Source organism: Sturnus vulgaris, chromosome 7 (assembly GCF_052056855.1).
Source record: "Sturnus vulgaris isolate bStuVul1 chromosome 7, bStuVul1.hap1, whole genome shotgun sequence".
Lineage (NCBI taxonomy): Eukaryota > Metazoa > Chordata > Aves > Passeriformes > Sturnidae > Sturnus > Sturnus vulgaris.
Window position 1 is genome coordinate 7512993 of NC_142249.1, and position 24644 is coordinate 7537636.

At 46.4% G+C, this 24644-nt stretch overlaps 1 protein-coding gene across 1 annotated transcript; it reads left to right on the forward strand.

The window, feature by feature from the left end:
- The first annotated feature begins 979 nt into the window (after nucleotides 1-979).
- Nucleotides 980-19190, forward strand: LANCL1 (LanC like glutathione S-transferase 1). The gene is made up of 9 exons (XM_014882008.2): nucleotides 980-1143; nucleotides 1284-1401; nucleotides 8693-8900; nucleotides 12743-12878; nucleotides 13204-13350; nucleotides 15272-15454; nucleotides 15820-15996; nucleotides 16283-16355; nucleotides 17207-19190. Exons 1-9 carry the CDS (start codon nucleotides 1060-1062, stop codon nucleotides 17281-17283), a joined length of 1203 nt encoding a protein of 400 aa, XP_014737494.1. The 5' UTR covers nucleotides 980-1059; the 3' UTR covers nucleotides 17284-19190.
- Nucleotides 19191-24644: the final 5454 nt, after the last annotated feature.

Sequence of the window (24644 nt, forward strand, 5' to 3'; positions counted from 1 at the left end):
TGTCTTTTCTCAAATATTAAAATGAATGCTATATGTATAATGTTGGAAGACTTTGCTGAATGAATATAGTTTCTTCTAGCTCTGTATTAACAAAATTTGGAAATAGTAGTGTGATAAATATTTTTTTTATTGGACTATAACGTAGTGATGTAAAAAGTTTTTGTTAATGTAACTAACTCAGAGAATTCTTCACATTCTTAGAATTCTTGGATTATCCTATCTGGATGAAGACAGGGGTGACAAACAGCAGAACTCCAAAAAAAGGATTTATTGATCTCCGTTACCAGGGAGTGCACCGACAAGAAGGAGCCGCAAGGAAAAAAAAAATTAAAATGTTGATTTACAGGTGGGGGGGGTGATTTTGAATTACGCATGGCGATCTATGAATATGCAACAGGTTAATGCATTTAATGATAACTCTAAGTTAAAGTGTGCTCTTGGTGGAAGCCAAGCACCCTGGCCATTGCAACCTTTTGTTTTCTTGTCCCTTACGGTGTTTTATTAAACTTTTTAAAATCTACGAAGAAACTGAACCTCGCTTTTCACATACATGAAACCTTGCATGATCAGCTGCCAGAGACCTTAACACCACAGTGCTGTCTAAAGCACACAGAACCTGTGCCAAACCCCACAGGGCCAGCTGCCATCGGCCCCTTGATGACCAGCTACATCAAACCCTACACGATCAGCTGCAAGAGACCGCAACACCACAGTGCTCTTTAAAGTACACAGAACCTGCTACCACAGGCTCCAACCCCACAGCATCAGCCGGACCACAGTGCTCTATAAAGCACACAGAACCTGCTGCAGCAGACCCTGACCCCACAGGATCGGCCGGATCACAGTGCTCTCTAAAGCACACAGAACCGGCTACCACAGGCCCCGACCCCACAGGATGGGCCGGAGCCCCCCTGTCTGCTCCCTCAGCGGCGGCTGCCGCACGCCGAGCCCCGAGCCCGCCCCCGGCGCGGGAAGGGACGAGCGGCGGCCCCGGCGCCTTCCGGGGCGGAGCCGGGCAGGGCCGCGGCCGAGCCGAGTGGAGCGGAGCCGAGCGGGACCATGATGTCGCAGCGGGCCCTGCCGAACCCCTACGCGGACTATGACAAGTCCTTGGCCACCAGCTACTTCGACGCGGCCGGGCGGGTGAGCGGGGCTGGGGTGAGGCGGCGCTGGGGATTTACGCTGTGTAGAGCAGAGTAACCTGTCTGGGTACAGGCGCCGTGTATCGGTGCCCGCTCTCCTGCTGGCGTTGCCTTCACGTTCGGTGGGTTTTGTCTCCACAGCTGACCCCCGAATTCACGCAGCGGCTGAATAACAAAATCAGGGAGCTGCTGCAGCAGATGGAGAGGGGCCTCAAGTCCGCCGACCCGCATGACTGCACCGCCTACACTGGCTGGACAGGTAGGGTCGGATCCCATGGAGCAGGAGCTGTCCTTGTGGATCAGGTCCTGGCAGGCCGTGAGGGTTTGATCAATGGAATGGTCACAGTAGATCCATGTCAAGAATGGCACTTCTGCATGTTTTAGTCCATTAGAACAAGGGGATGTCTTTCTCTGGACTCCCTATTTTTGAAGCAGGTTTTGTGCTGCAGAGGGAAGACCAAAGTGTCAAAGGGTAAGATTGGGTCTAGTCTTGGTTAATAGTGCTGAACAGCAGAGAAAGCCAGCTCGAGACTAGATATGGGAGCCTTCAAAGGGACAGGCTCCAAATCCATGGAGCCACGGTAGGGATGATGACAACAAAAGTAGTGCTCCATGCAGGGCTCCGTGAAGTAGGCAGGTGTACATGGTAGGTCATTTACTTGCAAGGAGTCTTGCATCTGGCAGCAGTGAGCTTAATGGCCTGAGATAATGTCTGTCTTTTTTGTTCAGGCTGAATTTTATCTGATGACCTTGTCTGATTGGCAGATTGCTCCATTCCTGTTCCCCAGGTAGTGCCACTTCATTTAGTGAGCGCTAGTTTGGCTCCAGTGCCTGTCAGAAGGAGCAGAAATACTAATGTGAGTATAAGAAAGTGTGGAAGCCTTCCTCATACTAACTTGTGTGCAAAGCTTCCAGGAGCTTGTTTTTCTCCTATTCTGCATTTTCAGCCTGGTTTTCCTACCTTGGGAGTGTGCCCCACCTTTGCCTCCCTGTTTCTGCCCACTGGTGCCAGGGAGGACACGCCTTTCTCTGTGCCCCATCTTTAGCTGCTGCTGTGTGCTTTGTCAATTCTCCTGCCTTCTGTGCTGTGCCAGGCCCTATGGAGAGACCGTAGGGTAGTTGAAATTAATTTTATGCTTGCTGCAAGATGTTTTTCTGGTGCTGTCGCTTTTCTTTAGGCAGTACACTGCAATCTTAAATGGCAACTTTCTACAGTACAGTCTGGGTGTGGCTGGCTTGTGTGTGGGTGCTGTGGAACTTAATGCCAACAGTTTGCTTGAGAGAGTGGTGTTCACTGTGTTGGTGGTAAACTAACATTGCAGCTTGATGACAGCAGTGCTAGAAATGCCTGCTTCAAAATTTTAGTAAGGCAGGCACTGAGAGCACTCGAGAGCAGTTCATAAGAAATGCTAGGATGTCAGTATTAAATTCCAGCGTGGGAGAACATTGATTTCATCAGCTGCTGTCTTGGCAGCACTCTGCTCCTGCTGCCAGTGAATTTATACATTTCTGCTGAGTGCTGCCTGATTTCACCTTCGGAGACATGCTCAGTTTTCCAGCCTGTGTGACCCTGCACTGAGGTCCCCTCCGATGAAAAGCACTGCTTAGGTAAAGGTGGTCTTCAGTCATGATTGCAGAGTCTGCCTCTGGGTAGAAAATTCAGGAGACAAAGCAGGAGGATGGTTGATGTTGGGAGTACTCTCAAAGCCTTTGGGGAGAAGGAAAACACTTTTCTCCAGAGGCCGTGTTCCCTTTCTTAAGGTGGTCCTAAGATACTTCATGTTGGAAAGTGACTGCAGTTATGAAACAGTGGTTGAGAACTCTGGTAGGATTTCAGCTTGTTTTCATTTGGAAGGGAGTTTCTCAAGAGGGATTCTTCTCTTTTCTTCCCAGAGATCATTCCTCAATAGGCACACAGCCTTCTTGCCTTGGCTAACATGAAAAAATCCATGGACAGATTTCCTGGAAGACATAGCCAGCATGGTGAAGTTTGCAGATGTTACACTATAACTTTGTCACCCTACCTTCTTTTCCAATTCTGGCTATATTAATTTATTCAGAGCTGGTTTCCAGAGACAAAATTAATTGGGCCAAGACAGTGGCTTTTTCCTGTAATTGCTTGTGTAGGAAAGGCTTGTTGAGTATCTCCTCATGTGAATCATTGCCCAGCAGTCTGAAATCAACTCTCACTCTCGTGGCTGCTAATAAGAGAGATTTGAAATATGGCTCTCCTGGCACAAACTCTGTGTGAAATGTAACATACTTGAGTGTACCACATTACACTCAGTAATATGCAGCATATGCTGGCGTTTCACTTTGGGGCTCGTTTCTTTCCCAGCACACTTGACAGAGCCCTGTTCCCCTGGTGTGTGCCTGTGCCAGGGAAGCCACAGCTTCTTGGCACGTGAAGTTGGAGCAGAGGGAGGGAAGGACTCAGATTTTCAGCTCAGAGGCAGTGAAAATACACTTTGGATCGAGATTATCCAGCGTATGGCTGAATGCCCTCAAAACATATTTGAATCAGTTTGTTACATTCTCATTCAGTTCCCCATAGAGATCAGGGTCCCACAGGCAGCACCTGCTACGTGCCTGGGTACAGACCAGCCTCAGCTGTTGTGCTCTGCTTTGGCTTTTCATCAGTTTAGGGAGACTGCTGGAAGTGGTTTTTTCCTAATCTGTTTCACTGGTATCACAGTGTTGACTGAGGGAAGCTAAACTGCTCTGAGCTAATTCTGAGTGGGAAGCACAGTGACCTCATCCATTTTCAAGCAGATTAGCATGAGGATGATGCTGAGGGGTATGTACATACCTGTTGGTGTTTGTGATAATGCAAAAGGCCTTGCCCCAAAAACTGTCTTGAATGGGAGCACAGATGATGGAAAGGGAACAGAAGGAAGTTCATTCCTGTCACCAGCTGACTGCAGAAGCTTGGATACTTCTGAGTCCAGTGCCTTCTGGACTGTTGTGTCTTTCCAAGGTGATGAGGCATAGAAGGGAGACCTTCACCTTCCTCCACAATTGGTAGTGCATTTGAAGTTTGTTTCCCATGCAAGCATTCCCTTTAATGGCAATGTCTTAGTCATGGCATTCAGCACTGGAGGGCCTCAGAAACAGCCCAGTGAGTCCAGGTGGCCTGCCCCATCCACAGCTTTTGGCTGGCCCACTGGCACGTGGCGACAAGGAGCAGGGCTCAGTTGTCTTTTGAAAGGAAAGCCATGTAAGATTGAAATTATGACTGAACTGGTTCAGGAAAACTTCTGGAAAAACACTTTTCATTCACTTTAGTGCAAATTGTTCATTTTAACCTCAGAACCCAGACAACTTAAGTCCCTTTTAGTCCTGTTCAGAACAATGGAAATCCTCAAGTAGTCCCTACCGAACAAGAGAAAGTGAGGCTGCATTTGCTGAGAGATAATAGAGTGCCTTGGGTCACTCACATAAACCACATTCCTGCCAAATGCTTGGCAGGTAGTTTTTGTGAGATTTCTGATTTCTGTTCTTGGAGATAGTCAATGTTTGACTGGACAAGGCCCAGAGCAATGGCATGCAAATTTGAGGTTAACCTTCCTTTCAGAGGGTTGGAGCAGATCACCACTGATCCCTGCTAGCCTAACCTATTGTAGGCTTTTGTGATGGGGTAAAAAGTTTTACAGAAGAAGCTCTGTTTATCCAGGTTTTAAGGCAGAATAAATGCTTAGGCATCCTGGATAATCATCCAGTAGGAAGATAAGCTGCAGACTGGCTCCCCAACCAGTTCTGAACGTGGACTTCCAGAGATGTCTCACTGTTCATGCAGTATGGGTTTGGCATGCATTTAGGAATGCAAGGTAGCATCCCATGTGTCTGCACCAGGAAAGATGCTAATTATCCTTTGAGCTGGGCAATAAAGCTGGGCCATCCGTGCTCTTTTACCCCATGCCTGACTTTAAAAAATAGCATCATCTCTCTCACTAGAAACCATCAGCCTTCATCACAGTGCAGAGATAGGTTTCTGCTTCTTCCCTCAGTGTTTGACATCCTGTTTTGAGGCTGCTGGCTGGCTGACTGCCCTGGGTCAGTGCAACAGCTCTGAGATCTTGATACCTCTAGATGGTCGGTTTGGAACAAAATATCCTCTTGAGGCAACCTCCTTTCCTTGGTTGAAGAAGCACAGCTCAGCTCCTGCTGGGCAAGGAGGCATGTTCAGAACAGTCTAATGGCATAATTTGCTTGCAAAGCAAACTGCTAGCATTCCAAAAAAAAAGAGCAAGTCTAAACTTGCAGAGAAGGAGAGGCACAGCTTCTCTTGGATCAACAGAATGGTCATATGGATGAGGTGCACTTTCTGCCTGCTACAGAGCTTTAGCTCACAAGCAAGACCTTTCCTGGTATTTCCAGCAATGCCTGCTCTGTTGAAAGCAATGGTTGCTGAAGTTAGGGCATCAGCACAAGCTGGCTGGTGCAAACAATTCCATTTCTACTATGTACAGCATGTACTCAACTGCCCCACTCAAATCCCTAATGCAAAGTAGCCCTCTGCACATACTGTACAGGAAGGTGAGAGGAGAGAGGTGCTGTTTACTGTCCTTCTGAAGGTGTTCACTGACAGGCATTGTGAGACATGCAGAATTGACTTTGGCCTCCTGATTCCCTGCAGTGAGCAAGCATCTTGGGTGTCAACACTCAACTGCAGTGTATTGGCTTTCTGCAAGCTGGAGGTGGCCATTTCAGTCATCAGAGCCCTGTTGGTCTGTCAGTAGCAAGTGTTTAGTGCAGCCCTGTACCATCAAGGACTCTCTGATGCATTCCCCATCTCATTTGGATCTGCAGCAGGGGCAGGAATCAAAATCTTGGACATCTGAGAAACTGCAGAGCAGAAGGTCCAGTAGTAAACAGTCAGCAGAACAAAGCCCAGACATCTTTGGCAGCAGCAGGCCACAGGCAGGCACTGTATGGCAGTTCTGCTTGGAAACAACCAGAGGTCACAAAATTAGGTCACATTTCCAACTGGGACACTGAACACCAGACTTCTAGGGCACACAGAAATGGAGCAGATCCACAGCCTACCTGGCTCCATGTGTCTGGTAATGCCGTGTTTGCACACCACTTAAAGCATGCCAAACAAACATCCAGTCAGTCACAAAGCTACCCAGTCAGCTGGGGTGAGGAGGATATTGGAGAGGGAGTGAGTCAGAGCTGTGGAAGAGCTTCTGCAGAGCAACACTGCCTTAACTAAACCAAGGTCACCATGTGGATACTCTTGTCTCTAACCTGCACTGCCTCTGAAATACTCTGCCTGCATCTTGGCACACAGGTTAATCCAGGATATCCCCACCCCAGTGACTGTGTTTTGTATCCCTCTACATACACCTGCCAACGTTGCCTCTTCGTGCTTGTGCCTGCTCCCTCCCTCTGGGGCTCACAGATGGCAGCAGAGTGACAAGCAAAATGAAGGCAGCACTGCCTGCACCCTTCTGGTCCCTTTGGGAGTAGGGAATTCCTTGAGGAATTGTGTTGATTTGGCATGGCCTGATTTTTTGGTAGCAGGGGAGGGCCACAGGGGTGGCTTCTGTGAGAAGGTGCTGGAAGCTTCCACCATGTTTGACAGAGCCAATCTGTGATGGCTCTGAAGATGGACACGCTGCTGGCCAGTGTCAAGTGACAACAGGAATGAATTAAGAAAACTGGCTTTAGATGCAGTTTATAAGTCCTTTTGGTTTTAAATAAAAAGGAAAAGTGAATGTTTTGGGAAAGCAACTTCACCCTTTAGTACAGGTCAGTGGTTTGTAGGAGTCCTTCCAAAGCTGCTTCGGCCTGGGAGGAGTGGAGGTAAGAAATGTTTTAAAAGAGGAGAGGCAAAGAAATCAAAGGAAAACACTGCTGAGATTTGCTTTCTAAGAGTTCAGTCCTTGCAGTGGTCTTGGCAGGGTACTCATGTGCATAATTAGGGTGGTACTATGGCAGTGGGAATAGAAACTACTTACAAAGCTAAAAGTTGTATATTAAAGCAGAGAAGTCAAGAGTGCAATTTGTGCTCAGACAGTTATAAGGCTAATAAAAGTCTAGAAGATGTGCTATGTACTAAAAAAAATCATGGAGAGTCACTTGACATTTTCTAGCCAGAAAAGGAGGGTTCCCCTTTAAAGAAGGGCTTCATATCCACATCCTTATAGACTTGAGTGATGGCACTGTACAGCTGAGCTCTCTCTAGAACTGCTAGCACTGAATTGCTTAGGGAGAGGACAAGGTTATTAGCTTGAGCAGGAAATGGAAATTTTATACATAATGTTCATGTGGAATTGAATTGTCTGTAACATGAAGCTTTGGAGATTACCCATGCAAAATGAGAAAATTATCCAAGTTTGAAATTGTCCTCAGTACCTTGGACTGTAATTTTGCAGCATGCTTGCCCCCTTGACCTTAACTCATCAAAATCTGCAGAGATTGGCTCTATTAATTTAGGCTTAATGCAGGACCTGAGTCTACTTAGAAATGGTTATTGTTAAGGGGAGAAACAAGCTCTTCTCAAAGTGATGTAGGCCAGTAGCTTTCTTAAGTGCAGGTTTGAGGATGGCTCCTAGATCAGAAGGGTGGTTCAAGTGTGACAGACCTGTCAGGCACACACTTACTGAGAACTCCTCATTTACCTACTAAAAGCTTCAAGAGCTGTCTGAAGACAAGGCAGACAGAGGCAAAGGACAGCAATTGATGTGACTGCTCAGTAGCAGAATTGGTTTTGTAGCTGGCCAGTCAATTGGAAACCTGTAGTGAGGACCATGCAGCCTTTTCTAGTATTCCAGGCAGCTGTTGGTGTTTCAGACAAGGGCTGATCTCACGAGTGATGTGCTGCAGAGGAGAATTGGGCAGTCCCTTTTCTCTAGGATGTACCAGTCCTTGCTGTGAGGCTTGGGACTTGCTCAGCAGCAGGAGATGATGTCCAGGGAACTGTAACAACCTTGTTGGTGCTTCCCAGTGGAAAGGAATTTAAAAAGAATAAGAGAAGGAAATAAAAAAGGAGAGTCAAGTAGGATGTCTGGATGGCTTAAGGGTGTTGTTTCTCAGTGCTGATGGTGTGTCACTTTTTAAAAAAATCCAATCCAAGCTAAGTGACCCAACCCCTTACCCCCTAAGCACGGGAAAAAACAGAGAGGGTGACAGCTCAGTTCTGCTGTGTCACAAGTACCATCTGCCCGAAAAATATGTTTTTTCCCCCTTTCACTGTTGAGCAAAAGTCACAGAGACAGTGTATGGATTTAGGTGGGTTTGTCTAGGTCTCATCTTTTGCTCCTTGCTACTAAAACTGTATGTAATTGTATATAAAATTGTATGCAATTCTGTGCTGTTCTCCAGGCCTTCCTGAGTCAGACCCTGCTGTTGTCTTGACCTGCCATCCACTCACAAGCAGCATCAAGTTACAAGGAGATGACAAAGCAGGAAAGGAAGCTGTAGGTTATGTCCCTGAGAAGCCTTTCTGTAAGGCTTGTGCCCTAGACGAGGGCCAGACTTTTAGGTTCATTGAAGTAACAGAGCAAACATTTCTAGTGGATGCAACCTTTGTGTTCCTTGTGCAGGCATTGCTTTGCTGTATTTGCACCTGTATGATGTGTATGGAGACCCAGCCTACCTTCAGGTGGCCCATGAGTATGTGAAGAAGAGCCTGAGGTGCATGACCAGGCGATCCATCACGTTCCTGTGTGGTGATGCCGGGCCCCTGGCAGTGGCTGCTGTCATCTACCACAAGCTGCAGAACCAGAAGCAGGCAGAGGACTGCATCATCCGGTAAAATACTCGGTTATGTCTTTGACCTCACCTTCCTCTTCCTCACAGAGCTGGTCTGGGATTGTATTGAGGCAATCTCTGACAAATGTGAATTCATTTTGTTGCAGTCTTGTGTGAGAAATAATGCAGTAACTTGGCGAGGCAGCACAAACTTTTCCTGCCCTGGCAAAAGAGGTGGTTTAAGGACAAACACGTTTGCGTGGCAGCCTGCAGGCTGGGGAGCAAAGATATTGTTCAGTTTGTATTGCCATCTTAAAAATAATTTTGATAAACACAGGAAGAAAAAAGTGCCAAAATTAAAAACAAAAAAAAAAACCCAGAAAGTAGGGTTTGGTGGTTTTTGAGAAGATTTTAATTTAGCTTTACAGTCATTTTGATGAAAAGGAAAAATGTAAGATTATTAGATTTAATTTCGGTACTTGATTCCACTTGCTCTTTATTAGTTGTCTTTGACTTAAACCTAAGATTGACAGCATCCCTTTCAACTGCAGAATGCAGCTGGTTATGATTCATTTATTTCTATTTTCTCCCTTTCCTCGACTGTTTTCACGTGTATTTTTGTTGGATACTTAAGAAAAGGACAAACAAGACTAGGTCAGCATGTGGCAGAGGAAGAAGAATAGTTAAGGAGCAAGCATAGTTAAGTTGCAAGCATTTCTCAGTTAAGGGAGGTGGTTATTAAGAAGGTGAGAAACAGCCCTGCAGAGTTTCCATTCATGTGTGATCAGCATAAATAAAGACAAAACTCCTGATGTTTCCAACACGACTGCCCTTAATCAGCCATCAGCAAGTCATGCATAATAGCAATTTAAAAATGCCACAGGTGGGAATCAGAGGGGTCTGGATGGTTTGGGCATCAAGTTCCCACTCCCTTAACTAAGAATAGCTTCTGGTTTATGTGGGTACAGTCAGTCTGAGAACAGAACTCTTTCTTTATTCTGATAATAATTTGTGGTTAGATTTTGCTTTGACAGAGTGGCAAATCTAGCTGTGATTAACATATTTGCTTAAAAAAGGGGAATAAATCCTTCAAACAGAACTGGTCAGCTGTGGTCAGTGCCTAAGTCCCAGGTTGTAAAAGCAATCCCTAATTCATGTTTACTTGCTGAGGTCTCCCCTTCCCATACCCCTCTTCTTCTGCCTATACTTTGGTGGCAGAATGGAATCTCATGATTTATTTTGCACTGCCATCTAATGGTATCATAAAGTTAGAACGCTGGAAATTGGTTTCTTCATACATCTGCAAGGAGGAAAACAGAAAAATGTGACTTTCTCAAATGAACAGTTACACTGTCCTTACTCTGCCACCAATTCCCAGAGCAGTTAGCCTGACTGTGCTCCTTTAAAATAGAGTATTTATTTAAGAAGTAGTTCCCTTAATCAAAAGTCTTAAATGGTTTTTGAGTATGCTGTTTAGTTACAGAGCAGTTGCTAAGCTGTGCAGTGCAAGTGCATAGAAAGAGCACTTTTATCAGAGCTGTGGAGAAGAAGGGCCTCTCTGCATTTTGCCCCCTGTCTTTTAAAGCACCTCATCTTTACAGAGCCAGTGGAGAGAATCCATCAGCCAGGTTTTACCTGCAGTGGAAGAGACAGAAGCTTGCTTTTTCCTAAATGAGTTCATGACCAAAAAATGTGTTTTTATGCTCTAGAGAGACTAATATTTCAGGGCAGCCTATTTTCTAAGAGCCTGTGAAAATCTGAGCCATGTTCTACAAGTCCTCTTTTCCCTGTCACCTCCCACCAATTGAGAAGGTCAAAGCTTTGCTTTCAGAGCCAATGGTGTACAAAAATCCCATTTTGCTCTACAGCTGCCTTGGTTTCCCTCTGTCCAGAAACTGCTGATTGTTGACAGTTGAAGTAATAGGCTGATAATGTGAATAGGAGTGGCTCCTCCTTTCAGAGACCACAATTTACCCCACACACCTGAGAAATGCATTCTGCATGCAATCAGTCCAGCAGCATCCCAAGCATCTCTTTTTGAATGCATGAGCACAGTTCCAAAAGAGCAGAAACTCCTGGCAGGCTTCTTCCCTTGATGATCCTGCTTGAAAAGCAGTTAGAGGTAAAGCACTAATGCACAGAGGACAAGAACAGTGGGTCCAGTTGCTCCAGATTTCCCCATGAAAAGAAGATACCACATCCAGAACTGATAAAATCCCTACTGCTAGTATTACAATTCATACACCCATCCATTCCTTCTATTTCACCTGACATTTCCTGACATCTCAGAGCTGAACAACATCCCCAGCCAGCTTCTCTTCTGGCCAGCCTGCTGCCAGGCAGAGTCTGTCTGTGCAGACACCTCCTTGGAAACCCTCTTCATCTGCCTTTCTTTGACTTTGTGACAGGTGCCATGAGGAGGCAGCAGGCCTTTGCTTTCAACTCCAGCAGCTTAGAGAATAACCCATGGGTGTGAAGTCTGTCTCTGGGCTTTAATCTGTGGGAAAGAAACCTCTCCCATGGGCCAGTCCACATGTCAAGTGGTACAAGAGCCAATCCACCTTGAGACCCTGCTCCCTCCTTTCTCCTTCAAAATCCCTGCTCACTTTGAGTCCAATGTCACAGGAAAAAAGTTTCCTGCCATGAGAAGTTACAGCCCAGCATCCTCTCTACTCGAGGCATTTGGTTCCTTCTTTACTTTGCAACACGTTGTTGCAAAGTCCGTGGAGCCCAGGGAGCAAAGGCTGCCCAGGCACCTTTTCTGTTCTTCACACTGCTGTGACAGGAAAGCTCAGCACACACAAAGCTTTTCCTGGCTGCTTTCACATCAGCAAACAGTCAGGGAACAGCCTTAAAGCCTCTTATGCTGATATTTTAAAAGTGATGGCACTTTTCAGATTGCTGTCTTACAGGTGAACAGAAAAATAAAGCCAAATCGAATCACACTGCTGCCCTGACAGGGAAGGGCATCCAGTCTTTCTGGAAGTGTGATGAGAGGTAAAACAAAGGAAAAATTGCATCAAGAGTGAATTGGGCTACAAAGCACCAGTGTGAAGTGCTGTCAGTCCCTCTTAGCACTACAGGAGTATCACCAGCTTTGCAATATCATAATAAAAAAGTGGCAAAGAAAATACTTGACTGCAGCAGACCTCACTCTGCACTATGCCAGGCAAGCTGTCCTCAGACAGCCACAGCACTCCCACTTTGCTAAGCTGTCCTCACTGCTGCTCAGTTCTCCCTAGAGAATATTTCTTCCTTGTGCCATGGCTGGCAGCTTTATGTTAAACAATATGTAGCTCCACCTCTCACGTAGATTTTTAGCTCATGGAGACACCTCTTTCTCACCTGACAGCATAGCCCAGGCTATTTGCAGGCATGGAGAGGAAGGGGCTTTTCTATCAGGACTTTTGAGCATTAGGGGTGAGATTTTTCCACATACCATTAGCACTAGTTTGACTTTCTAGTATTCCTTAAGCAGCCAAATTAAAAGGATAGCAATTTAATTTGAAAGTAGTGATTTTTGGGAGAGTGTCTGCCTTGCCAATAACATCACAAGGAGGTGGTGGGCAGCATTTCCTGAGCAGTCAGCAGCTTTATGCTGACCATTTCTTTTAGCCCAGGTTTCCCCCTCAAGCAGCTTTCCAAGCTGATGCTCTAAAACCCAAGCACGTAGTATGAGTGCAGTGTGAAGAGCAGAGCAGACTGAAGCAATCAGCCAACAAAAGGCAGAAGGGAAAGGTGATTCCAGCTGGAAGGCTGAGAGCCAGAGCCTGGCCTGACATCTCCTGGGGCACAAGGCAGCATGAAGGAACAAACCATGGTTCAGAGCTCCAGTTTTCATGCTTGTTTCTATGGCTTTGAGTGTGCTCTCATCTCTCTCCCCATGTGAATTTTCATTGTAGTTTGCTCCACCTGCACAAGGCTGACCCACGAGTGCCAGATGAGCTCCTCTATGGGCGCATGGGTTATCTCTCTGCACTGCTCTTTGTGAATAAGCACTTCGGAGAGGAAAAGATCCCTCAAAGTCACATTCAGCAGGTACTGTGCCTTTTGCTGATTTGTTATCTGTCTCTTCCCGTGCAACTCAGCTTGGGGCAGATAAAAATCAATGCCAGATGTGAAGAACTCTGGCAATAAGGGAGAAACCACATCATGGTCTACCTGCTTTTCCTTGAAAGGGACAAAGCAGCACATGTCTCCCACTGTCCATGTAAATCCATAGGCAGTACTGGGCTGGCATACATTTCATTCCACCCTCTGCTTGGGCAGAAAAACAAATCTTGTTCTGTGTCAGGATACTGACTGTGCTGTGTCCAAGACAGCAACATTTCCCTCACCCACATTTGTTCCCATCCCTTCACAGGTCTGTGAAGCAGTTGTAGCCTCAGGGGAGAGCTTAGCCAAAAAGAGGAACTTCACAGCAAAGAGCCCACTGATGTTTGAGTGGTACCAGGAGTACTATGTAGGAGCAGCCCATGGTTTGGCTGGGATTTACTATTATCTCATGCAGGTAAGAGACATGAGGGGCCCTTAGCAGCTGTTTCACATTTCTTTCAACAAGGAACAGCATTTGAATTGGCTCTTGGTAATGTCAGACTGGGAAATACACCTTGTCTGATCGACTTACCCATGTGTTCATCATGCATTTCCAATTGTAAAGGTTTTCTTCAAATCTGAGATTGAATCTCCAACCTTGGAGATCTGTAGAGAAACGTGACCTGCATTAACCAGCAGTGTCACATAATGGAGGCCTGTAGCTCAGCTGGGTCTGAGTTTCCTCCTCATGTTCATTGCTTCTAAAGTATTCACATTTTTTGGTATCTGCTGGCTTCCTGCATTTTCTGAGGTGGTTACTTGGAGCAGTGTCAGATCATTAGAGTGAGAATCTCTGAGAGAAAAGCATGGTGAAAGAAATTGTGCTTATAATAGGGAAGTGGGAAATGCCTTTGTATCCAAAGCAGAACATGTTTCTAAATGTGAAAGTGGTGGGACTTAGATAAAGGAACTGAGTTCTGTAGTGCCTGAAGCAGGCAGAGCAAGACAAGAGGCTGGGAGATGTGGTACCCCTTTGCTTTGATGTTTCTCACTATTTTGCACAACTCACTGGGGCTCTGTCAATATTCCCTATTCTGGCTCTGAAAAAAAATGAGAGTGATAATTCCACTATGTGAGTCCCTTCGTGCATATATTTACAGTGCTTTAGCACTCAGAAAAATAACTGCAATAAATAACATTGAATTTTTAAAGCATCAGGAGCACCCATGAGCAACACAAATTATTTTGGTCTAGAAATAGTCTGTAATCTTTTATTAACTCTCAGAGCAGGTGGAGATGGAAGCCACCAGGTTTCAAGCATTTGAGCTTTCCTTCAGGACTGTCAAAGTCAAAACCCATATACAGGATCAGTAGAAGTTCTGTGAATATAACTCTTCTGTTGCTCAGAGAGGAAGAAGTGGTTGGTGGTTTTTAAGTAGAATATTTGGCAAGAGGGAGGTGCAAGGTAGTTATTGCCCAGGAGCACAGAATAGCTAGCTAGGAGCAGGGGAGACAGCTATGTGCTGTGAACCTAAATTTGTATTAAGTCCCTGAGCTTGTTCCCAGGTGGTTGTTTTAAATAATTTTGAGTCTCCCATAAAATACTGCATAGGCTTTATGCTTCTCTGGTATATGAAGTACAAGGAGCCTGGATCAGCCAAGCACGATGCACAAAAAGCCTTGGGAGAAGCAAGCAAGTGAAATATGGAGAGGAGACATTTTATCTCTAATGGTTTTACAGCACAAGTATTGATTTTTAATTTTCCAGTTACCAACCTGGGAACAATGTGATCCTTAGATGAGAGTGCTCATTGCAGTCTGCCATGAGAAATTAGAACTGCACAGATTTCATGTGGGGCAGTGTCATTGGAAGAGGACACTGAAGCCACTCCCTTGCTTCCATCTGAGGTCAGCAGTGAAGTCAGCCTCTGGAAATTACCCAGCAACATCTGTGAAGATACAGAACTGCAGCCTGCCAGATGGGCTGGCCCAGCAGCTAAGGGCTGACATGCTCTAGGTGATAGGAATCATCCTTAATACTGAGTTTAGACTGTTAGCTCCTTACTTCAGCTCTGGGTACCTGAAGTTATTGTCCTCATCTTTAGGGAAAGCAGCAGCAAGCTCTCTTCCTTAGAGGACCAGGTGACATGCTAGGAACAGTCTTTGTTTCTGGGATGCAAGGGTAGGACTGGAAATAAATCCCTGCCAAAAGGCAGAGCAGCTGGGGACTGAGTGGGTAATTGGGAAGTGTGAAAGCCTAAACCAAAGAAATGATTTAATTTACAAGGAGCAAGAGGGAATGTAGCCTTAGTTTCTACCATTTGGGCAGACCTTGGGTCTATTAGGGACAGACAGAATGGTAATCCTCCCTGATTTAAATGTTTTCTCTCTCTTAGCCTGGCTTTGGAGTGAGCCAAGTAAAGCTGCACAACACAGTCAAGCCCAGCGTGGACTATGTGTGCCAGCTCAAGTTCCCATCTGGGAATTACCCTCCATGTATCGGTGACACCAGAGACCTGCTCGTCCACTGGTGCCATGGAGCACCAGGTGTAATCTACATGCTTATCCAGGCATACAAGGTACCAGAAACCTTGCAAAGACCCTTTTGAAACCCCTAAATGTGAAACTTGCCTGGAAGTAGAATGGGTTGTTACAGTACAATCACCCCACAGGAACCACTGACTGAAATTAGTCTTTTGAAAATGTATTTCTGAAAATATCCATCAGGTGTGTGGGCTGCCCTGTTGCAGGTGATGGATGGTGACAGCTAGCTCTGTTTGAAGTAGTGGTCTTACATCCTCACTCATGGTATCAAAAATATCTTCCTTAAAAAGTAAGCAGCAAAGTCACTTCAGCAAGACACCCAAGCCTCTGCATCCCACAGGGATGCTCTTTGTTTGGAGGACACTGCCTCAGCAAGGACAACTGTTTCCTGTCTCTACAGGTCTTTGGGGAGCAGCAGTACCTGAATGATGCCCTGCAGTGTGCAGAAGTGATCTGGCAGCACGGGTTACTGAAGAAAGGCTACGGGCTGTGCCATGGCACAGCTGGCAATGCTTACGCCTTCCTGGCACTGTACAACCTCACCCAGAACATGAAATACCTCTACAGGGCCTGCAAGGTAAGGGTGTGTGTGAGGCAGTAGAGGGGCTTATTCACTTCTGCCTTCTGCATCAATGTCTTTGCCTTTGATACCAAATTTCTCGTGGGGCAGACATGCAGCTAGATCTGACCAGCTGCACCAGAGGAGTCCTTCAACAGTGCTGTCACTGTCTGACACCCTGTACAGAAGGGATTTCTCTCAGAAGCCTTGTTCTGCAAGGAGTAATGTGAGGAAAGGGATGGTATTTTCTTTTCAAGACTTGCCTTTATCCAAATTTCAGCCCTTTTTGTATTTTTTTTCTCAGTTTGCAGAGTGGTGTTTAAGCTATGGGCAGCATGGGTGCCGGACTCCAGACACGCCGTTCTCTCTCTTTGAAGGTAATCTCAGGCTCTAGCCTTGTGTTTTGCTCCTGGATCTAAGCTGTTCCAGCACCAAGGAAAATTGAATACATGCTCCACTGGAGTCTTTGCAAAACTCAATGTAGAGGATGGAAAGGAAATTGTACCCAGTGGGTTTTTCTACCCTTTCCCAGAAGGAGTCTCCCTGTAGAACAGTCTTAGCTGGAGCATCTTGTCCTCTTAGGCCTCTCACACAGATTTTGCATACAGATCTCAAGGAAAATTCTTTCATGGCTACAGGCCTCCTTTTGGTTATTTGTAGCTTGGCTTCTCAGACAGTCAAGAGACTGGACATTTTTAAGGATTGAAATCCTTCATGAGTGTTCCAGTTTGATTCTAAAGGTAAGAAACAAATGGGCCTTGTTGGCTCCTATGGCGCTTTGTGCCTCCTGCTAACAGCTCCCCCCAAATCTGCCATCAGTGAGTATTTGCTGAAGGAACCAGCCCCCCAGCTAACCTAAACCTCGCCAAGCTTCTGCAGGCCAAGGGACAGCAAAGTTCCATCAGGGAGGACCTTGGGCAGCAGTGTGACAAGGACCAGAGTTTGACAAAGCTGCCCAGCGTTGAACTTGTGGATCAGTAAAGCAGAAGGGAGGGAGCATTTTGCTAGGTGCTAGGTGTTGCTTTTCAGCATTTGATTAACTTCAAAATGCTTTTCCCCACTAGTACTTCCCACTAGGAAGTACCCAAGTTGCTTGAGAAACCTGGGGTTGAAAATTATTTAGAACCTTTTCTTCTGTCTTCATAACTCATTCACTCCCTAGATAACTGAGAAAAGCAGTGCCCAAAGGGAATTTCTCTGAAGCACAGTGTCTTTTTTTCATCCCCAGGAATGGCTGGAACGATTTACTTTCTTGCTGACCTGCTGGTGCCTACCAAGGCCAAGTTCCCTGCATTTGAACTCTAAATCTGGATCCTGCTTGGCAGTTTGCTGCCCTGTATCCTCCTGCACTTGGAAATGCAGTTCAAGGCTGCTTTCTCCTTTTTCCAGACTCGTCATTGTTCACCTAACTGAACATAAATCCATCCTCCTGAGGGCATGCTGAGTTCTCTAACATTTCTAGTTGTCTCATTACATTGTTTAGTTTAAAAAATAGAATGCAGATTTTGCTGGTGTCGCTTAAAAACTCAGGGCTGCAGGTGGGAGCAGGGAGAACTGTACAGTATTTTGTTGGCTACAGAGTTTTGCTATTTCCTGTATCCCATTTCCTGGGAAGAAGTTTTCTATTGAATGTAACCTGGGCTATTTAACTTCTTTTTGTGATAACAAATAGTTGCAGGAATTTAGCTGCCTTTGGAGAACAGATGGAAAACTGAGACTATTGCCCTGGAAGTTGTTTTCAAATGTTTTCTTTCTGAGCACCCCGAGAGCAGATGGTTCAGTATCTGGGCTATGCCATGTGAAGCGAATGTGATGGACTGTGGAGTCTTATATGTATTTTAAATATCTTATTGCAGCTGGCAGAGCTGGAACTGACATGCTAAAGGCTTGTCCTGAGTTTGCACCTCTCTGCCCTAAAGGCAAAGGCTATGTATAGCTCTTCTGTGCATTTGTTCCAGTGACAGACAAGTAATGCACTGCCATCTACGTTAAACCTTGCTAGTCCATTGGTCATCCAATGGCAAACTCCAGTCCAAAAGTGAGCTAAGCATGCTTGCTTTTGTGGTCTCTTCTTGTTAGCTTTGAGACTTTATTTTGCAGTCTTTATTTAAATTTGTGTCTTAGGTGGCGCCAGGTGCCCACCAGCAGCAACAAGGGAAAAGAACTGTATGCCACTAAGTTCTGACAATGTTTAGCCTATTAGCTGTATAGATGTTATTTATATGTTTTCTTTTATAACCTGGATATTTTGAGTCACTTGTTTGCCTTGCTACTGCTTGTTGTAGTTTGATTTGCAACCACTCATCTACCCAACTGGAAAATCTGCACTAGGTTAACTGGCTTTGATGTGTCAGGCAGATCAGGTACTTGCAGGGAGTAAATCTGCTTTTCCATCCTTAGCTGATGCTGCACCAATTCACAGAAATTTGGGACCTGACTCTGTAAACGACTTTCTTAGCACTGAGCATGAGCTAAACACTGAGCTCAGGGAAGTTTACAGATGTAGCCACACAGCTTTGTGTGGCCATGGGTTTTGATCTTTCAAGGGCTGAGCTGCTGGGTGCCTCAAATCCCAGCAGGGCAGGGGAGAAATAGCAGGGCAGCACAGCCACTCTACTGGACCAGCAATGGCAAAGCAGGACAGCCAAACCTGGCACAGTCACACTCACATGTGCCTGAAGGCAGGGCAGCTGAGCCCCAGGGGCAGAGAGAGCCCCTCGAGAACTGCCTGGGTAGGCAAGGAGTAAAAACCAGCTCTGGAAGGCTGACTTGTTTCCTCAAAGCTCACACTCCTGCTGCCCTCACAGGTTTCTGAAAGTCCATCAAAGACAGCCTGGAGTGCAGAAAAGCTCATCTCCTTGAGGGTGGGCTTTCCTGTCAGAAGCCTCAGATTCATGTGGACACAGCAGCAGGCATCCCCTGTCATTCTCAGCACCTAAGCAGCACAGGGGGGTGACTGGGAAGCACAGAGGAGTTGCTAATCCAGCAGTGCTTGAAGTCACCTCTCAGCTTGGCTGGTGGGATGGCAGTGTTCTCAGCTTGGGTTTCTCCTGGGCACCACTTCTGTAAAAGGAGATGGTTTGTGCAGCCTGGGTCATGGTGGCATGAGAGTGTCATGTCCCAGGGTTTGTACACTGATCAGGGGAGCATCAGGGCCGTGTGTACAACTGCTGAGTGGAGCACTGTCTAATAAAAATGCTGAAACAACCAAACTTTGGGTTATTTCTATCCCCTGCTTTGTGACTAGGATTCATATTTGAAGAGATCAACAATATGCTACAACAGCTGTGCTGTTGTGTGCTGGCAGCTCCTGGAGGCTCAGGGGCCTTCCACCCACCCTGAGTGTTAAGAGTATTTCACATTCTTCCCTCCAATCCACTAAGGCCAGTCCTGGGCTTTCCCTTGCAGGCTGTGCTTTCATCCTTTTGCACTGGTGTGTCCATCCAAGGCTGCATCTTTCATCTGTGGCTCCCATTGGACACCACAGTCCTGCAGGTTACTGTTAATTGCACCAAAATATTCCTGTGTGCAGTGCTGGCCACCAAAAGGAAGGTGTGGATCCTCCTAGAAAAGCACCCTCCTGGTCAATGAAAGGAGGGGCAGGGACCTTGGGGAGGCTGTGACTGTCCAGCAGCAGAGGCTTTAAGATCAAACTGTCAGGAGATGGGTAAAGGTGATCCTGCCCTCCAGCACAAGCATAGATTAAGTTGCTTGAGGTCCTACACAACCTGTTTTTCTATAGTTTCTATTAAGGTTTGTGGTAAAGGTCTTGAGGAAGGGGGTGCAGAAATGAGGACGAGAAAACAGCATAGTGCAGTTTCTCTGGTTACCCTTCCTTTCTCATACAGGGGTTTGGTGTGGTGCTGCCCACTTCCACCCACCTTTGTGCCAAGGGGAAGGAACAGAAGGTTCTGTTTCAACAGGCCACCTGAGAGGGACTTTATCAGGAGTGTAGATATTTGACACTTGATGGTTGTGTTTGTCCATGGTGGTGGTCTGCATAAAAAAAAAATAAAAACATGTAAAATAACCTATATTCCCAAGAAACAAGTAAAAAATGCTTTATCATCTAGCTCAGTTTGTGTTCACCTCCTGTGTGATCAGCAAGATGAAAAACATCCCAAATACTGTTGACCAAATCCCATCTGTGTGTGTGCATGTCCCCCGAGAGCCCAGCATGGTTTCAGCTCTCAAGAGCTGACAGCAGCCTCAGCTGTCAGAGATGTGACAGACAGTGCAAGAGGACAACAGGCAGTGCTGTCTCTGCCTAAATTACTTCATTTCTCATTCCTACACACTAACTTTTCAAATGCCCACTAACAGCAATCAGCAGAGACACAAAATCAGTGGCTAACATTATTTAAAGCTTTTGCCAAAAGGTCCTGCCATGAGCTGTCCTCAGCCCCTGTAGCCTTCATAGTCAGACACACTGAGCTGATAAATCCATTTATGAACTACCACTGCAGGGATTTGATGCACACTGGTTTCCCTTTGCAACCACTTTGGAGCAGGCTGCTGGCTTGTGGCAGATGGTCTCCTAGAGTTAATAGGGGAAAAGCACAGCAGAAGAGATCTCAGCCTCCAGAAACCCCAGCTCATCCCCCTGCCCCAGAACAGACTGTTTCTATCTGACAGGCTTGGAGCTGAGCCAGGTGGAGAATAAGGGTGGCACATCTACCTGCAGTACCACAAAAGCAGCTGTGGGAGAAACAGCCAGTGGGGCCCAGAGCTGCTGGTTTGCACGAGTTACCCAGCCAGACCTCACTGCACCTCACTGTCTCATCTTCCCAACTTCCCCTGTTTTATTTTGTCCATGTTTTTGCACCTCAGTGTAATAGCTTGGCCAAATCTGAGTGGGCTTCTTTGATGACAACAACCAAGGGAATGTGGCTGCGTCCCAGCAACACCACGAGTCCTGCTCCAGGCCAGTTCCCAGGACATACAGATAATTGGTAGCAAGAGATTCTTTTTTTAAATTACTTTTTTTTTTTTTCCATTGGGAAGAACAAACACAGGTTCCTCACATGTTCTTGCCCAGAATGTCCAAGTCCTTTGTCCAAAGTGTCCCCTGCATTCCTTTGGCTGCGCCCGTGAAAGAAACCTGAAGGCTAGTACCCAAACCAGGAAATTAAAACCCCTGGAGTTACAACTTGCACGTTATTAGTGCTTAAGACAAACTCCAACAAAGCCAGAGGCAGCAGATCAGTTCCAAATAAGCACCTGAGGAAAAAGGCTGGACCTTGGCAGGGGTCTAGACTGGGGACCCCTCTCAGAAGGGCGTTGCTGTCCCCAGCAGGTGGCAATGCAGCCTGACAGCAGCTGCCACCCTGGCGCTTGGAGCACATTGCCACACTGCTCAGCTGCTCAATCCTACCTCGGGAGAGCTTCGGTTCGGCTCCTGGGAAAGGCACTCCAACCAAAAAAACCCGCACAAGGGAGGTTGTGTTTGTATACTGTGTGGGATGAATCATGGAAGCCCTTCTGAAATGCATGGCCTCTGAGTCACATACACCCCTGGAGAAGAGAAGAGAAGAGAAGAGAAGAGAAGAGAAGAGAAGAGAAGAGAAGAGAAGAGAAGAGAAGAGAAGAGAAGAGAAGAGAAGAGAAGAGAAGAGAAGAGAAGAGAAGAGAAGAGAAGAGAAGAGAAGAGAAGAGAAGAGAAGAGAAGAGAAGAGAAGAGAAAGAGAAATCTCTCCTCATCAGCTTTACAGACATTACACAAGCCCAGCCACCAACCACTCCCAACCTGCAGGTTATAGAAAGCCAAATACTCCCTTTCCCACAGGTTGTCCTTGGCTTTTGAAGTCTTCTGCACCAAACATACCTGCCCCTAGAATGCCACAGGGATTCCATCCCAAAAGGACAAGAGCTTCGAGAAAATCCAACTGGGCACATGTGTAAGTGTACCAAGGCTCACCTCTGAGGTATTTCTCAAGGGAAATACCCAGCCTAGGTAGAGCTGAAACGGCTCCAGTAGCTGGGCTTGCACTGCTGTCTCTGCCCAACAGGGCCAGAGCAACCTTGGTCTGCCTCACCTGCTGATTGCCTTGGGGATTTGCAGGAAACCCCCTTGCTTTGGGCCTTAAGGAGTGGGGGAGAGTCTCAGGCCCTGTGTTGTTTCAGTTTTTCAGGGGACTCTCTGTGCACATGCAAACTCACTCTTCACGCAGCAAGAAGCAGATAAGCCCATGCAAACATAGACTTAAATCCCCAAATTCAGTGTCACAGCTGGTGGGAATGGATACTGCAGCATCTCCACAGCTGTGCCTCTCAATTTACCAAGCACAGTTCAATAACCTTGGCAAAAGGTATTTTTTACCTTTATATGAGCCAGTTCTGGAGCTGTGTGGAATTAAACTGATTGAGGGCAGTTTGGGATCCAGCCCCTCTGCAGCAGCTGAACACAGGAATCAGGGGGAATTATTTAACTTTGAACAGCTGGTCAGATTTCAGACATAGCTAATAAGCTTGTTTGTGCCTGACCTTAAAAGCAAGTCTTGGTTGGATCCCAGCAATATCTGACAGGTAGATTTTTGTTGCTTCCTTTTTCTTTTTTCATTTGTTTGGGTTGGGGGGAGGGTTTGTTTGTTTGTGGTTTTTTTTGAAAGAACAAGCAAACTCTTCCAAGACTGAGGATGCCACTCATCAAACATCTCCTTGCCATGAACTGGAAACAGATGCACCACCACTGTCCCCTTAGGACAAACGTATTTACAATCCTCCTACACTCCCTGTCTTTGCCAAAGATTACAAAACATCACAACATACCAGCTGGGCTTCAGGGAGCTCCTTCCCAGCTCTGGAGGAAGGCTCAGGGATGTTGCTGCTGCAGAAGTGGCATTGCTTGGCTTGGGTAATGCTCTGCAAGCCCCTAAAGGCTGCTGGCACTACTGCAAACATGGCACCTGCAGGCTGGGGATGAGCACTGCCCTTCACCCTCCTGCCACCCCACTGCACAATTAACCTTTCAAAGCCGAGGATGGGCACGAAGATCTCTGTCTCCTGGGCACCTGCATGGCTGCTCTGAGACCTAGAGGGAGCTGGCATATCTTTGAATCCTGCAGGATTTTTCTTGTGTCAGTATCAAACCTACTCCCTCAAAAGCTGTTGGGGAAAAGCAGAACGAAACCATTCTCGATGTAGCTGCCAATTCAAGACACTGCTATTGCCTCACCCACGAAGCTTTGTACTCCCAAGTGTTCCCCAAGCCAGCTTTCACCCTTAGCATGGTGGTCCCTGCCACTTCCTTCTGTGGCAGACACTTCTGCTTTTCCTCAGTCGCCCACTTTCTGCCCCTTTTGGGGAACAAGGGTGTTAGCTTTTGCTTTGGATCATCTCACAAATCCAGGTTACAGCAGCACAGCAAGGTCAAGGCAAAATGCAGTGTGAGGGAGAAGGCAAAAGCAGCTTAACACAAGGAAACCTGAACCCTCCTTCAGCTCATAAGGAGGAAGTCCAGGACCTCCCAAGAACAGCCCCATTCCCAGTATTTGGACATTCTGGATGCTAAGAGTGCCAGCAGAAAGGAAACGAGAGAATAAAGTTCTTTTTCATGTATCCCTTAACTTCAGAGGCACAAAAGCCATTTGTTTTTGCCACCTCTTTTCTGGACAGGACAACTTGCAGCCACCCTTCACCCTCAGGTGCCCAGCAATGCCTTCACTTTCTCCAGAGGGTGAAAGATGACAAATTTGGCCCAAAAAGTACAATAGATCCTGTAATGACTGGCCACCCTTGAAGCCTGGGTATGACAGTACGCTGCTCTGCTTGCTCTGTGTCAAGGAAGACAGACAGAAATGGAGAGGCACAGAGGCAACCCTAAAACCAACTTGTAAGCCTTAAGAAGGGAAAAAAAGAGCAGGACTGTGAGGAGCCATTTAACTCCATCTCCTCATGGCTGGGGAATTTCTTGCCAGCAGAACACGTGTCAGGTAGCCCTGGTGGAAAGCTCGTTTTGCAGCAGTTGCAATTTGCTGCAGCATTTGCAGCGTTCACAGGCTGTAATCGAATCCCCTGGTAGTATTTTGCTTTCCATAAATCCCATTGGAGCCAGGCCCATAAATAGTTACACTGTAGTGCAGAGCTGCATACAAGGCAAGAGCAAATGTTCCACATAATGACTGCTGGCCTTAATCACACTGAGGAGTCGATCATATTTCCACCATTTTGTCAAGTTTTATTATAGATCCCCCTCTTTAAGGATATCCCTAAGTGGTGAAGGGGAGGCCACAGTGATGCCAAACAGCTTCCTCATAGGGGACATGCAAAGCACTCCTTAATTGCAGGGGCTTCCCTTATTCCCAGGAGAGTTTTGGAACAGTTTTCTCTGTGAATGAGGTGTTCCACCTCCATCCTGGCACTCCCAGTAGTGGACAGGAAGGAATTGGTCAGATTTTTATGAGTGGCTGAAAAAATAAAGAGGCACACACCTCCAGAAATAACCTTTAAGACACTCCAAGAAAATCACCATAAAATATAAACTTTGGCTGGAAGTATATCCTGATTCATAGCTCGTTTATCACCGTGGGAAAGAGGACAAAGCCCACCTGGGTGACAGCTACAGCAGGTGGCAATTGGGTAACAGCCACACCCAGATACAGCACAGCGATTCCCAGGATTGGGCTCACCACCCTATTAGACTGCAGTGTTTAATACTTTGCAAGTCT